General features: G+C 35.7%; 2 protein-coding genes across 2 annotated transcripts in view; one reads left to right on the plus strand and one right to left on the minus strand.

Moving 5' to 3' along the window:
* LOC126811572 (RYamide receptor) overlaps positions 1-12,287 on the plus strand; it is a 265,432-nt gene that overhangs the window by 107,808 nt on the left and 145,337 nt on the right. The window contains exon 2 of the mRNA XM_050537264.1: positions 7,269-7,502. The gene's annotated coding sequence lies outside the window, so the exon portion shown is untranslated. The remainder of the gene's footprint in view (positions 1-7,268; positions 7,503-12,287) is intronic.
* The window catches only part of LOC126811571 (pyrokinin-1 receptor), a 76,905-nt gene that overhangs the window by 9,862 nt on the left and 54,756 nt on the right, over positions 1-12,287 (minus strand). Inside the window, exon 2 of the mRNA XM_050537263.2 lies at positions 485-1,021. Coding sequence (XP_050393220.1) covers positions 485-1,021 — 537 coding nt within the window. The remainder of the gene's footprint in view (positions 1-484; positions 1,022-12,287) is intronic.

Raw genomic sequence — 12,287 nt, forward strand, 5'->3', positions numbered from 1 at the left:
CATAGTTTTTAAGTTGAAGCACTTAATGTACAATGTACAAGGTAAACAATTGCACTCGACACCAATGAAACGATAGTACATAAAATATATTAATAAATCTTACGGATAAATGAACTACAAAAATCAGAGAAATGAAAGGAAATGCGAAGGGGTTTTAACGTCCTACTGTTGTGCTCCGACTGGGCCAGAAACAATATACAATACTCGAATATCGTTTGGAAATTGGAAACATATTCTTTTTAATAGGCGACATCCCGAAGCTTTAATTTCAGGAACTAAAGGCTGTGGGTAGGACTTTATCTCAAAGTCATTGACCACTACAAATAGACTAGATTAGAAGCTTTTGCACGGACGCCCACCCCACATTCTTTGAAATCACAGACAACGTTATCCCTAGAAAAGTCCTTATTCGCAGTCCATGGGGTTGAGACAGTAGAACCACTCCGAGATTTCTCGACGTTACTATTACAAAATAAGTACTCACCTAACATTTTCAATACGGCCTTTCGTGCTTTAGCCGCTTGGGCTGCTGCTTGTTTATTTTTAGTATTGTCTATCCCTAATTTACTATTCCATAATTCAGCACCGATTAAAATATACACAATAGTTATTACGATCATAGGAATGATAAAAAATGCAAAAGTTGAGAATTGAAACATATATCTCATTGGTATTCTCCATTCAGTAGGTATATTACAAAGCAAAGATTCCTCGATTGATTCGTTTGTGTAAGGATTTTGAATTTCATAAAATACGCGAGTATGAACAGGGTAAGGCAACGCACAGACACACGCCACTATCCATATTCCTATAATAATTTTTACAGCTCTGGATAAACTTGATAGTGATTGAGACAATAAGGGTCGACATATAGCCACGTAACGTTCGGCAGTAAAGGCAGTTATAGTTAGCACTGAAGCATAGGACGTCATTTCTGATATGAAAGACTTGATGATGCAGAAAAATGTGCCGAATCTCCAAGGATAGGCTTCCCAGATACTGGATACATCAGGAGGTAGAGCTGAAAATATGAAACGAAAATAAAGTTAGATTATAAACATAAATGCAGAAAAAGGTGTCAACTTGATGCACCTGACGGTACACGGACACTCAATATTGAATGCCTTTTACATGGTGTTATCGAATTTGTTTATTAGATTTTGTATTCTGTCCATATGCTAGTCTTCAATCTTATTCCAAAATTCAGATTTAGTTCACTATGAACTAATGAGTTATACTAATTCATCGACATCTATTACTGTGAGGTTTTTCTTTGTATCAGATATGAGAAGAATCAGATTTAAAACGTTTTATAATTATCTAGAGACTTGAAATGACGCCGTTAATTCCAGATGCTATTGTTTCATTTACAGTCGTTTGTTTCTACTTGGATCCTACTGAGAATTATAAATTAAGCTTAAGCATGTTTTTCTATACAGTTTATGGGATAACATGACGGTTGTTATGGAATATCTTAACTGTATCTAGAGATAAGAGTCGATAGTTTGAACAGATATACACAATATACATGTAACGCGTGAATGGGAACTGGCATCCCATCAAAACAGATCTGATTATTAGCTGAAATCACATTGTAGTGTATGTGGTTACTTCTTTATCGTTACACTTATACTAATACTGACATGCGTTTCATTTTACCTTTCACATATAATGGCGTAAAATATATACCGCTAATTTCGATGTCAGAAGTTGTGAAGAAATACCCAATTCCATAAGTACTATATTCTTGAAGTATACTACTATACTCAACAATCTTAAATCTCGTTAGAACAATTCAACTTATTGTACAGAAATAATCTTAAAAATCAACTGTAATTAACATTAATCGATTGTTGTTTTATTTAGTACAAGTTTTGAGTTTTATTGGTCTACAATAAATACAGATCTATATAATTACTGTATTTTATACCCTTTGTTATATTTGACCCCAATTTGATTTAAATCATTTTACTCAATACACAGCTTCGCTTCATGATTGGCGTGACAATATATCAGGCCTCATCGGGGCCAAGCGATTTTTAATACTTTTTGAAACTGGGTTTATATTGATGTGTAGTTCAAACGTAAACGAAATGAAAACGAAACGGGCACCCAGTCTAATGACAATTGGACTCCAGTAACATAAATAATGGTATGCTGGAACGTTTCTGTATATGCATCCCAGCAGGTATTTAAAATGATTTTACAATTGCTATAATCTGTTTTCAGTGATTAGCATCACGTGTTATTATGTACATCATCTACAGACACATTTAATGTTCCTTCAAAATGAAAATAAGATCGCTTATAAGAATATTGATTTTAAAGGACAATAATTTACAATATATATATCATTCGAATGTCTGGTACGTAGATTTTCCGTTAAGAGTGCTTTAAAGCTTTCAAGGCTCTCTTATGACACGTAATTACTATTAAGTTAAGAGTCATCTTGAGAGTTGAAAATATACAATAATACATTTATTGAAAGTGCTTATTCGATTTGTCTGAAAATGGTGATGTGATTGGACATTTTGACGGAATTTTGTTTGACTCATTCAGGTAACGAATTCTTCAATTTGAATACCATAGTTATCTCCAAAACATGAACCTCAAACCAGGAAACAAAGATAATTATTGTTATTCCATTTCATTAACTACATTAACGTCCCGACAAGAAACGTGGAAAAATACGCTAATTATTGATTTTTTTATATATATATATAAGTGAAGAGGTAATTATTGATTTTTGTTAGATAAGTAAAATGGAAGGAAGGGACTGAAAATATACAGTATGAATAGCCAACATGATAATTCGGTGATGGTAGATGGTTCGTGGATATTATCCGAAACATAAAACAGAATAGCATGTCAGCCCGACATCGTTTTGAAGATAGTGACGCAGAGATTAGCCAACAGTGTAATTAAATGGTTATGTAATTTACCTTAAAATGCATTCACATTCAAGGGTATATGCGCCTTAATATAATTTTTAAAAATGCGCCTTAAAATAATTCGTATAACTAAAAACATGGATTTTAACGCTGCAGATTAAATTTTAATTTTTAATGATAAGAGTATATAATTCGTATAACTAAAAACATGGATTTTAACGCTGCAGATTAAATTTTAATTTAGAAACCACTGATCGCGACAAACAAATATGTCTTAAATATTATTATCAAGCTATCAGCAAACTCAGTGAATTGTGTGTTAGCTGAGAAAATTCTTCCGTTTTTTAGCATGGTGTTTCCTTGCCAGTCGTGTAGGACGGAGGCCTTGACAATTTACAGCGTCTAAGAGTTGGAATGGGACGAGAAACCCAGGTCCCATATTCCAGTTGCCGTGCATTTAATATTTATCGAAATCCCAAAGTTGATGTGTATCAAACTAATTCTGATGCTACTCCGCATGTAGCGGTCTGTGAATTAATAAATATAAAGATTCCGTCCTAAATCATATAAGAAGTATTTTATCGATTACATTTTCAAAATTTTAACGCATGGTTAATTTTGTTTTAAAAAATTCCAGCCTAAGCAATCTAAGCATTAGCCGTTCCAGAGCCAACAACTGGGAAACCACTTATTATTCTTCGTTATAATGATGATAACCCTTAAAAATCAATTACTAATGAGTGTAACTATTTCTCGTTTCTTGGTAATTTACGTTTCAGAGTAAAATGGGTTGATTTTCTGAGATCCGAGCTTTAGATATCTTTGAAAAAATCCAGACATCGTGATGGCTTCAATTCTGTAAAATTAATAAAAATTATGGGTTAAATTTTATTTTCCAGATTATAGTGTTTTAAAATGTTACGATACATTTTGGATGAAATAATGACACACTGATCTTGTTACTTGAGAAATTTTACAGACGGTATAATTATATCCGAATAAATGGTGTTGTATTTGTCGTTCATTTTTAAATCTTTGATACCGGATATTTAGCATTTCAGGCTCTGTTGTGCACATGTATCCCATGTGGTTTTATTTAAGGACATTGTCAATGCAGTAGCATTATCCTCCCGTCATCCTTTTAAATCATAGTAACCTCTGTTTTGGAATGACATTGACCCTTTTTGTTTGCTGAATGATTGAACTAGTAAATTTTATTTGCTTCGGCCCGTATAGGTCGGGATTGGATTTGATGTTATGATAATGAAAATAGTTTTTGAAAGTTTTCTCTAAAAACGACAATTTCGCTCTCCTGAAACTATATATTCGTTGTGACTGCCTTTTTACTGTTATAAATTGGTGAATAAAGATAAGCAAAGCGTTCTATTATCATCTGAATAACTGATACAACGGCTTTAAGCTGCAGTAGTTCTTTTTTGATTTACCCACTTTCAGCACAGAGGTGAGAATGCACACCATCAGAAATAAACTGTAGTAGCATTCAAGATAATTTGTATACTGGAAATTAAACGATACATGAATTATACATGTGTTTGTTTTACTATATAGAGATCCATTATTATATAGTTTACGTGATCAATTACTAAATAATTTAACAGCTTTGAGGAGGAAAAGTCGATAGTCTGAACAGATATACACAATATTAAGCGACAACGCAGACTGGCACCCCACCAAAATATCTATAATTATTAGGCGATAAAACAATGGGACATATAGCTAGTAGTTATTTTTTTAAGGCTAAACTTATTATCAATAATAAATACGTGTACACACTTTTTCTCATCAAATAGCATAAACCACAACCTTAATTCTGTAGTGTTGTAGGAGTCATTCCATATAATATCTATAATTATTAGGCGATAAAACATTGGAATATATAGCTAGTAGTTATTTTTCTATCGTTACACTTATTATCACGTGTACACCCCTTTTCCCACCACACAGCATAAACCACAACCTTAATTCTGGTAGTGTTAAGGAGTCGTTCCATATACATTGTATAATTTACTGTAGAAAAAATGACTAGTTCTGTGTTTAGTACCAGAAATCTGTGGACCTATATTGTCGTCGCCCCTGTCCGTCCTTCCGTCCACAATTTGTTTGCCGAAACTTGAAATATAGGTCCATCTACCAAAGATCTCACTCCCTTTCGATATTGGCATGTATCGGACCATGGATTATGGCCCCTGATTGTACGAAAAATCACGTTTTTAGCTTGTGGTCACTCTAGAGGTCACAATTTTGACGAAACTTGATATGCATGTTTATAACCCAAAGATCTTGGTTTCTTCCGATAATCGTGCATATCGGATCGTATCTTGCTGAATTATTGCCCCTAATTGTACGAACAATCTCGCTTTGAGCTTTTGGTCCCGATTGTCATCCGATTTTGACGAAACTTGAAATATTGGTATATCTCCCAAAGATCTCAGTTCCTTTCGATATTGGCATGGTTTCTGTCGATAATCGCGCATATCGGATCGTAACTTCCTGAATTATGGTCCCTGATTGTACGAACAATCACGCTTTTAAATTATGGCCCCTGATTGTACGAACAATCACGCTTTTAGCTTGTGGTCCCGATTTTTATCCGATTTTGACGAAACTCGAAATATAGGTCTATCGCCCAAAGACCTCAGTTCCTTTCGATATTGGCATGTATCGGACCATAACTTCATGGATTATGGCCCCTGATTGTACTAAAAAGCACGTTTTTTTTAGCTTGTGGACACTCTAGAGGTCAGAATTTTGATGAAACTTGATCTGAATGTTTATAAACCAAAGATCTTGGTTACTTCCGATAATCGCACATATCGGATCGTAACTTTCTGAATTATGGCCCCTGATTGTACGAAAAATCGCGTTTTTAGCTTGTGGTCCCTCTAGAGGTCACAATTTGTATCCGATTTAAAAATCCGTTTTTGTATATCACCGTTACACCCTAATGATGGTTGCGTTCGAATTTCGTGAAAAACGGACCAAAACTGCCGGACAAAATGGCCGCCACTTGTACGCAAATAGTGTAAAATATGGTTATACAAGGTTGTGGAACCTCTAGAGGTCACAATTTTCATCCGATTTTGATGAAACTTGGAATGCATGTTTATATCCCAAAGATTTGGTTCCTGTCGATATTCGCGCATATCGGATCGTATCTTCCTGAATTATGGCCCCTGATTGTACGAACAATCACGCTTTTAGCTTGTGGTCCCGATTTTGACGAAACTCGAAATATAGGTCTATCTCCCAAAGACCTCAGTTCCTTTCGATATTGGCATGTATCGGACCATAACTTCATGGATTATGGCCCCTGATTGTACTAAAAAGCACGTTTTTAGCTTGTGGACACTCTTGAGGTCACAATTTTGATGAAACTTGATATGCATGTTTATAACCCAAAGATCTTGGTTCTTTTCGATAATCGCGCATATCGGATCGTAACTTCCCGAATTATGGTCCCTGATTGTACGAACAATCACGCTTTTAGCTTGTGGTTCCTCAGGCGGTCACAATTTTTATTCGATTTAAAAAACGTTTTTGTATATTACCGTTGCACCCTAATGATACTGGAGTTCGAATTTCGTGAAAATCAAGACCAAAAATGTCGGACGAAATGACCGCCCCTTGTACTCAAATAGTGTGAACAGCTGGTATATCAAGGTTGTGGACCTCCTAGAGGTCACAATGTTGATTCGATTTGGATGAAACTTTAAATATATGTTTTTATCATAAAGATCTTGGTTCCTTTTGATAATCACACATATCCGAATGAATGTAACTTCCTAGATTATGGTCCCTGACTAGTTGATTCTCTAGAGGTCACAATTTTATTTCCGATTTTAAAAACCGGGAAAATCGAAATGAAACTGTTCGACAAAATGGCCGCTCTTTGTACGCAAATTGTGTATGAGTATGTAATACAAAGGTTATGGACCCTCTAGAGTTTTTATCTGATTTTGATGAAACTTAAAAGATATCTTTATATTCCAAAAATCTCAGTCCATTTTGATATTTGTGCATTCCAGACCGTAACTTTCTGGATTATGGCCCCTGCGTGTACAAAAAATCGTTTTTGTCTTTAGCTTGTTCTCTATTCATTTCTTGCAAAATGTAGGCGTATCCTGCCTGGTAGCCGCTGGTTGTGTTTTGATTTGTGTATTGTTAATTTTGTATGTAGAGCGATTGTCGCGGTTATTGGGTTATTACTGGCAGTTTATTCCTCTTGACTATTGAAGTTGGTTGGATTTTCATATATAAACTTATTATATCACCGAATTCTATTTAAAGGGACTAAGTCTCTAACTCAGTATTTTACATATCATTTGAAATTAAAAACCCAATTTCTTCTATTTTAAGGTTCCACAGAATAGAATCACACGTCCTTTAAATATGTGGCTGGTCCTTAAATACACATACAACTATAACAGCCTACCTAACTAAACTACTTATTCATTGGGACTCAACTGGCTAAAGATATGTTCATAATCGTAAAGTTTGTTCACAAATCTATAGGAATAACTGGACGAATGAACGAAATGGGGCTTAATGTCTTACTTTTCTCCACCAAGCAGGCTAATAAGAGGGGTATGGGTAAGTAAATATAACAATGTAGTTTCTGGCATTTATTGGATCATTCATTTATGGTGGATCGAGAAAGTTCCTTGTGATTTTCCAGCGCGGTATCCCCTTCTCAGTTGAGCAGGAGGGCAGGGGATATTGTCTAGTTAGGGACGAGACACGATCTGAATTGTTTATTAAAAAAAATCTTTAATTTCGCCCTTTCAGAGAAAAGAGAGATAAACGTCGTTATCTAATCCAATTAACGCCCCGCCCCCCGCTGATTCGTTTAAAAATAAGATAAGTTAATTATTGGCTTTTTGGACAGGTAGGTAAAATGGTGATAAGAAAAGCGGATGCAATATAATATATTCAGTGCAAATGACTTAAAGAAAAAAATTAAATAAACTGACGGCATGTCAGAATGGTTACAATTTATTTGTAAACGAGGCGATGCATGTTAATGGCTATTATCCAAAACATAAAACAGAACAGAACAGCATGGAAACGCTAATTATAGCTACATTTTTAAAATCGTTTTGAAGATAGCATCGTAGACAATAAACAGAACATCCATGAATATAGTGGGAGTTATACTCAAAAACACAAACAGAAGACCAGGGAGAAATTTCAATTAAGTGTACCCGAAATTTGAAGGTTTCATTATAACTGTCACGAATGGCTTACTGAAATAGATGTGGTATCTGTCCAGAAGAAGAAAAAGAAGAAGAAGAAGGAGAGAGAGAGAGAGGTGATGTTAAACGCCCACTCGACACAAACTAGGTTATTTCAATAATTCGCTTGCGCATAGGGGTCTTTAGCAGTGGGGGTAAACCCATGAGGTTGGACAGGCGACCATACTCCTTGTTACGTACAACCGGGGAATCGAAACCACACCAGTTGACACAATGACAGGCTTTATGATACAGAGCGCACATGTTAACCATCATTCAGCCACCCAACTCCCCCTGTCCAGAAGGAACACATTTTTCAAGATAGCATGTTTCTATTTCTTTACTATCATAACATTTATAATAATTAAGTTAATATTTCATTTCCTTCCATACTATAAATTAATAATACTTAACGATAGCTTCAAGTGGCTTTGATTTGAAAAGTTATATTCTGCTTTTCATCATACATGCAGCCCATCAAGACAAATGGTATGTGAAATATGATATGGTGGGGGAGCCAGTATAATTCATCTGCCGTTTCTAACTGGCTAGTTTCAACAAGCTGGAAGCTGTTTTTACCCAAATCATTATCGATTAAAAAGCTGCGTTATGAACAAATTGTTATGTTAAAAAATTCAAATCTGGTCTCATTCAATAACAGTACCTGACCAGTTCCAACAAGTTGGAAGCCGCTTATTATTGATTTAGCTTAAAAAATGATGACGATGCCCTTCAAAATATATATTCCTTTTCCCCATTTATTGGTAATTCACGTTTCATAACGTATAAATGAGCTAATTTTCTGAGATCAAATTTTCTTTAATTCATCCCTTAAAAACACCAGACGTCGTGATGACTTCAGTTCTATTATATTACTAAAATTAAATCATATTAATGTCGTAAATTGTACGAGTCTATTACTGCTATTATGAAGTACTTAACATACTAGTCGTCAACCCTACAGCGTCATATAATAGTACAAAAAGACAAATGTTCAGATGATTGCAGAGACGAGATTGTCCGGACTCGAACAAGATAAAAGTCCAGGATTTCCGGACTGAAAAGTGGTATAATGTGTTCTGGAAAGAGCAGGCATACTAGAAGTTAATTTAAGCCATAAGCGTGGTTTGTGTCTCCAATTTGACCCTATGATGAACTTCTATCGACCTATGATATCCCTTTAAGCTCTGTAATTCTGCATTAGAACAATATTCTAGATAAATTTGCAAGTCAATCTGCGTCTTTTATAATACTTTGTGATGGCGAGGGCCGTGTAATTGATGACAGTTGTTCTCTGGTATCTAAATGATATCGGCTACTATTTCACATTAAGCTTATATTATGATTAGATGGTCCTAAAGTTAGTTCTTAAAGTGCTATAAAACCGTCCAGCAATATTGATAAATATCTAAGACAAGGCTTATTCGATTTGTATGATAGCCCATTATGTTCTAATTCTAAGGAAATGTTGACAACATGTACGGACATGATGTATTTCTAGAATAAACTTAAAGCACAATCAATCCTAATCCATATAGAACAGTGCACAAGTTCGGCAAAATATAACAACCGTGAACTCACCACATGAAAACAAATTTCCTCATAACGGAAAGCGTTATCAGATGCCCTCCGCCGTCTTCTAGTAGTAGTGGCCGAGTTGTATAACGCGTTCGCTGCAGATCATACGACCCGCTTTCATAACGGAAAGTGTTATCAGATGCCCCGTTGACGACATGTACGTACATAAATGTATTTCTAGAATAAATTTAAAGCACAACCAATCCCAATCCATATAGGACAGGACACAAGTTCGGCAAAAAAGAGCAACCGTCTGTAGACAGTGAACTCGCCACATAAAACAAATTTCCTCATAACGGATAGTGTTATCAGATGCCCTCAACCGTATTCTATATCTAGTAGTAGTGGCCGAGTGGTATAACGCGTTCGCTGTAGATCATACGACCTGTTTTTTTTATCAGTAGTTGTGGTGGCTGTTCACTGTAGGAAATAAGACATTTTCTGTAGTAGAAGAGTCGCCTGTCTAAAATCTGGCGCTTCTTCCTGGCATTCCGGTTTCTTCCCACTTGGCCCTTGCGCGCCGTAAATATATACCAGGCACGGCACCTTTAAGTTATGTAAAGAGAGTAAGCTATGAAAGTCTTGAACATCAGGCGTTTGGATGCAGAATATCTTTTAATATGAAAATATAACAAAGTTATTTGTATTATTCTCCAGTAAACAACTACGAACATGCCAGAAGGCAGAGCTGGCGTACACATAGTCTTCCTGTTTTTCGTGATTAAGTGCAGAAAAGATGTGCCAAGTAAGTAATATATACTAATCGGAAAGCTCAACATTTTCCGTAAGTTTTCGCAACATATTTTAAATATTTTGACGGAAAGACGGGGCCCATTTCAATACCCCCCCCCCCCCTAACCTTTCTCGGCGCAGAATAAAAAAGAAAGATAATGGCAGGTCGTTTTATTTAGGTTCAGAAAAGTGATTTGGTGTATAGGTTACATCAACAACCCGTAGAAATTGGTAAATGCAAAATCAATCAATAGGAGAAAAGTACGCAGTGGCAAATAGACATGGAAGATATAAGAAACTAAAATGAACAGAGTAAATAAAGAAAGAACAGATAGTCTACCACGTACCTTTCTTCGTACTGACTATGGATAAAAATACCATCGATAAGTTTAGTAAATGGAGAAGGCTGTTCAGATGACTGGTATAGATGAGTTGCATCTATCAACTAACCACAGATTGTAATAATAACATTTCATCACTTGACAGATGGTAATTTATCAATACTGGTCAAAGCTACCAAACAAGCTCCGCCACACAGCTAGATTTATTGCTTTCTCCCTGAATTATCTGTTCTGACTTTATTAACCCAGCATGCTTTCATCTTGTGCATGTCTTAATGTCAACTTCAGTCTTGATAGACATTTTATTGGGTAAGTGGTATTGTACGCTGACAGGAGTAACAAATTTCCATTTTAGAGGGACAACTCGATCATCAAAGAATAAGAATATGGCACTACTGGGGCAGATCACAAAACATTTCTCTTAGCTGTAGTTCATATTCTTTTATTGGCTCTCCCTTCCTTTTCCATTTTTAATTTGGTTGACGATTTCGGGTAGAATCGAAGAAAAGGGTATCAATTTATGAAACCTCCAGAGGCCACAATGTTTGGTCCGATTCAGGTGAAACGTAACTTTTATGTTAATTATCAAAAGTTCGATTTTGGTGCGCTGCAAATCGCAACTTCTTGTGTAATGGCATTTCCGGGAAGTTACGGTCCGATATGCTTGAATATGTACAGGAACCGACATATTCGGATATAAACATGTATTTTAAGTTTCGTCAAAATCGGATAAAAATTGTGACCTGTAGAGGGTCCACAAACTTGATATTACATACTTGATAACACTATTTGCGTACAAGGAGCGGCCATTTTGTCCTGCAATTTCGGTCAGATTTTCACTAACTCAATCGTCATTATGGTGTAATGGTGATATAATTGAACGACTGTTTAAATCGGATAAAAGTTGTGACCTCTAGGGGAATCACAGGCTAAAAACCCAATTTTTTCTTACAATCAGGGGCCATAATCCAGAAAGTTGCGGTCCGAGATCTTTGTGTTATAAACATGCATATCAAGTTTTATCTAAATCGGATAAAAATTGAGACCTCTAGAATGTCCGCAAGCTAAAAACGTGATATTTCGTACAATTAGGGGCCATAATCCTTGAAGTTTCGATCCGATACATCCAAATATCGAAAGGAACCAAGAGCTTTTGTGGATAAACCTATCCTTCAAATTTCCTCAAAATCGGATAATAATTGTGACTTGTAGTGCGTCCACAAACCAATTGTGGACGGACGAGCGGGCAGGTGCGACAATATACGTCCACATGAAAATGTAGGCATATAAAAATATATTCCTTTGCCCGAAAGTCGATCATCTTGAAAGTAGCCGCCATCTTGGATTTTCGAATGGATAATGCGATTTTATAAAGAGTTGCCTCCATGGGTATGTATGCAAATTTTGATACTTTTATCCAAATTTGAAAGATTTCTCGGATATTGTGCAGTTATCTGCTGCACTATAATGCACAATGTGATGACCGATTTTAG

The sequence above is a fragment of the Patella vulgata genome, chromosome 2, assembly GCF_932274485.2.
Source record: "Patella vulgata chromosome 2, xgPatVulg1.2, whole genome shotgun sequence".
Taxonomy (NCBI): Eukaryota; Metazoa; Mollusca; class Gastropoda; family Patellidae; genus Patella; species Patella vulgata.